This window comes from Meleagris gallopavo, chromosome 7 (genome assembly GCF_000146605.3).
Source record: "Meleagris gallopavo isolate NT-WF06-2002-E0010 breed Aviagen turkey brand Nicholas breeding stock chromosome 7, Turkey_5.1, whole genome shotgun sequence".
Classification (NCBI taxonomy): Eukaryota; Metazoa; Chordata; class Aves; order Galliformes; family Phasianidae; genus Meleagris; species Meleagris gallopavo.
In genome coordinates, this window is record NC_015017.2 from 1,517,076 (window position 1) to 1,520,550 (window position 3,475).

General features: G+C 54.7%; 1 protein-coding gene across 1 annotated transcript in view; it reads right to left on the reverse strand.

Annotated features, from left to right (window-relative positions):
• Positions 1-724, reverse strand: part of SH3BP4 (SH3 domain binding protein 4) — a 30,235-nt gene extending 29,511 nt beyond the window's left edge. Inside the window, exon 1 of the mRNA XM_003207362.4 lies at positions 641-724. Within this exon, the coding sequence (XP_003207410.2) occupies positions 641-642 (2 nt within the window). The 5' untranslated portion in view covers positions 643-724. The remainder of the gene's footprint in view (positions 1-640) is intronic.
• Between the last annotated feature and the right edge of the window lie 2,751 nt (positions 725-3,475).

A 3,475-nucleotide genomic window follows, 5' to 3' on the forward strand; every position in this document is an offset into this window, starting at 1 on the left:
AAAAAATCCAAACCCTTCATTTGTTTTTCACCACCAAGCTGAACAGGACATAGAAAGGAACAACACTGCATCTAGAGGCCATGAGAATACATAGGCTACATAAGGTCTGCCCAGCAAGCCATTTGGGGGATGGAAAAGTAAAGGACACAGCAGATGTGGAAAGAGACCCATCACCCATGTCTAATCTCAGGGCACCCTCCCCTCATTCCAGGGCAAAAAGCTCCAGGAATGAGCAGCGCTGCCTGCAACTCACAAGGCGATAAGCTGGTCAAGGCCAGTGCAAACAAACATGCTGTCCTGCACAGAGATGCTTTGCTGACGGAGGTAATAATCATCTCCCAAGGACAGTAAATACTTTGTCTGCAACCCCTGCCTGGAGATAACCAAGCAACGCACACAATGGCCAAAAGAAAGGCTTTGTGGCTGCTGTGTTTTTCTCAGCTCTGCAAAGCACCGAGAAGGAGCTGCAACTTGGGACACTGGGATGGGAAAAATCCACCCTACCCAAGGTAGTGCTAGCTAGGCTGCATGCAGCTTTGGGCACCTGGGCTATGGGAGGTGCCCCTTGGGAACAGCAGGGGTTGGGCTGGGTGGGCTTTGAGGTCCATTCCAGTCTAAGCTATCAGAAAAGCATACTCACATATGACGGTTGTGAGGGGGCTGCTCAGCAGGGGACCGCCAGGAAAATGGCCACGTGGCAAAGCTCTGGCCAGCACTGAGAATGCTGTGGACAGGCCACAGGTGCATTTAAGCCCAGTGAAGGGCTTAAAGGGAAGACCTCAGGAAGCACCGGGGCCAGGACCCTGTAGTGGGCAGGGTTGGGCTGTCTGCCGGCCAAAAAGCTTCTTCCCACCCATCCTGGAGGCTGAGAATTCATCCCCTTTCTCAAAGCCACTTTTCTCCATCTGAGCAAACAAAGTTCACAGGACAGGGAGCCTTACAGTCTCCATAGATAAGGAGATGCACCCAAACATCTCCTCTTTTTCCTAACCTTGAAACCTGAGGAACCACAAAGCACCGGCTGCTTGCAGACCAGGTGCATTAAGAACTGTTCCTATAGACTTCAAGGGCTTCATTTACACCACAGGTACAGCCACACGCACCCCAAAAGATACCAGCTCTTGCAAGGGGTAAAACCAGCACAGAGGGCTTTAGGGCTGGGTTTTCCAGTTGGAAAATGCTCCTTATTGAGGCTGAAAGCAGCCCCACCCCAGTACTGCTAATCTGATCCCAGGTTTTCAATGCTGTGGCCAGGACACGAGGGACTGGCGAGTGGGAAAGAAAGAAAGGAAATGCCACAGATGTGAGGACGCTTTTTCTGACTGGGCAGAGCCTTGTTTTGTTTTCCTCCCTGAAGTTAGCTGCCATTTGCTGGCAGGCAGATCCATTACGAAAAGAAAAAGTTTCTCTTTGTTCAGCTCCTGTAACCCCACGCCCAGGAGACCCAACCCACAGAGCCGTGCGGTGCTGGCGGCCAGCAGCTCGGTGCTCAGAGCCCACTGGCAAGCTCACAGCAGCAGGAACTGGTCTGTGAAATATCCCCTGCCTTACTTGCTCGCTGACCGCACCAGGGGACGTGCCATTGTTCAGCTCCAAAAAGGCTTTTCTGTTCCTAAGGAAACAGCCGACCTCGTTCAAATAGGGCCACACGCACACAGTGCCAATTCAAGCTGTGTCCCCTCAACAACTTGTGCACAGCGACCATGCACCCACCCAGGTACCACACATCTGGCTGGGCTCTAGGCAGAGGTCCTGCAGAATGCTGTGGCTGTACAGGTCTGGGCTGGACCTCTCCCCCTGCTGTCTGACAGCGCTGTGTCACCATCCCTCTGATCTTCCCAGTTGTGTCTGGGCAATGAGGTTAACACATGGGAGGTGAAAACAATGACTCAGCCTCTTTCCAAATCTTTGTCATAATGTGTACAGCTTCCAGGCTACAAAGTTGCTCCCACATCCATCATTGCAAGGGAGCATCAGCACGGGATTCTGCAGCAGCAAGCACACCCCGCATGGTGCTTTCTGCTGAAGGATGCAAAGCATCACCCCCACGGGGCAGGTGGAGCTGCTGCACCGTTCTGGCAGCACAGCACAGGAACACTGAGCCCTGGGGCTCCCAGTTCACCTTCTATCAGCGTTGCACTCACCAACAGCTAGCCGATCCACACACCCAAAACAAAAACCTCCCAACACCAGCGAGTCCTGTGCCAGACGAAGCCAAGAGGCAACCCTGAAGCACATACACAAACGGGAAGAGGACAGAGGAGGGAGCAGTGCTCCTTCACTTCCCTATCACCATGGGTATGGATCACACAACCACTCCAGTTGGAAAAGGTCACTCAGTCCAACCCACCCCACCATGCCCACTGCCCACATCCCTCAGTGCCACACGTACACATTTCGTGAATACCTCTAGGGACGGTGACACTCCCACCTCCCTGAGCAGCTGTGCCAGTGCCTGACCACTTTTTCTGAGAATTGTTCCTAATATCCAATCTGAACCTCCCCTGGTGCCACTTCAGGCCATTACTTCTTGTCCTACTGCTGTTATCCAGCAGAAGATGCCAATCCCACCTCACCACAACCTCTTTGCAGGCAGTCGTAGAGAGCAATAAAGTACCCCCTGAGCCTCCTCTCCTCCACACTGAACAATATCAGTTCCCTGAGCTGCTCCCCATCAGACTTCTGCCATCACAGCTTTGTTGCCCTTCTCTGGACACACTCCAGGTCTCAGCGTCCTTCTTGCAGTGAGGGGCCCAACACTGAGCACAGCACTGAGGTGCAGTCTCCCCAGAGCTGTGTACAAGGGGAGGTCACCTCCTGCTGGCTGCACCAGTGCCGGGATGGCACTGGCCTTCTTGGCCACCTGGGCACACTGCTGGCTCGTGGTCAGAAGGCCGAGTCTGTGTGCTGGAAGGAAAGGCGCTGCTGGGATGTGCTCGTGGCTACAGAAACTTCAAGCACAACTCATGGCCACAGAGTGAGCTCAGGCTGCAGTTCACAGCTGAAGAAACCTCACAGCGTGGCACTGAGCAGCAGGGCGGTCCTTGCATCTCTGCAAGACGTCCTTTCCAACTCGGGATATTCTACAGCACTCTGAATGAAGCCAGCAGCCCGGCACAGGGCCTCGGGTATTACTACAATCCCACACATGGTACCATCAAAGCCACCTCTGAAGGTGGCATTCGCAGAGCTCAGCGCTGCTGGAACGAATCCGGAGAGCAGCAGAGCAGTAGGACTGCAGGAGGGGAAGCAGCGCGCAGGTGGGCATCGCCCAGCGCACCGAGCGGCAGCAAAACTTTCTCCAGCACAGATCTGCACGGGACCCGCACTCCGCGCTGCGCATCACCCGCACCCTGCACCCATGCACGCCGGATAGACGCATCTCACGTGCATTTGCACACACAGAGCGCAAGCACACCCGCGTACACAACGCGCACACTCACACGGCACTCCGCGCACCGCCGCCGGACTCACG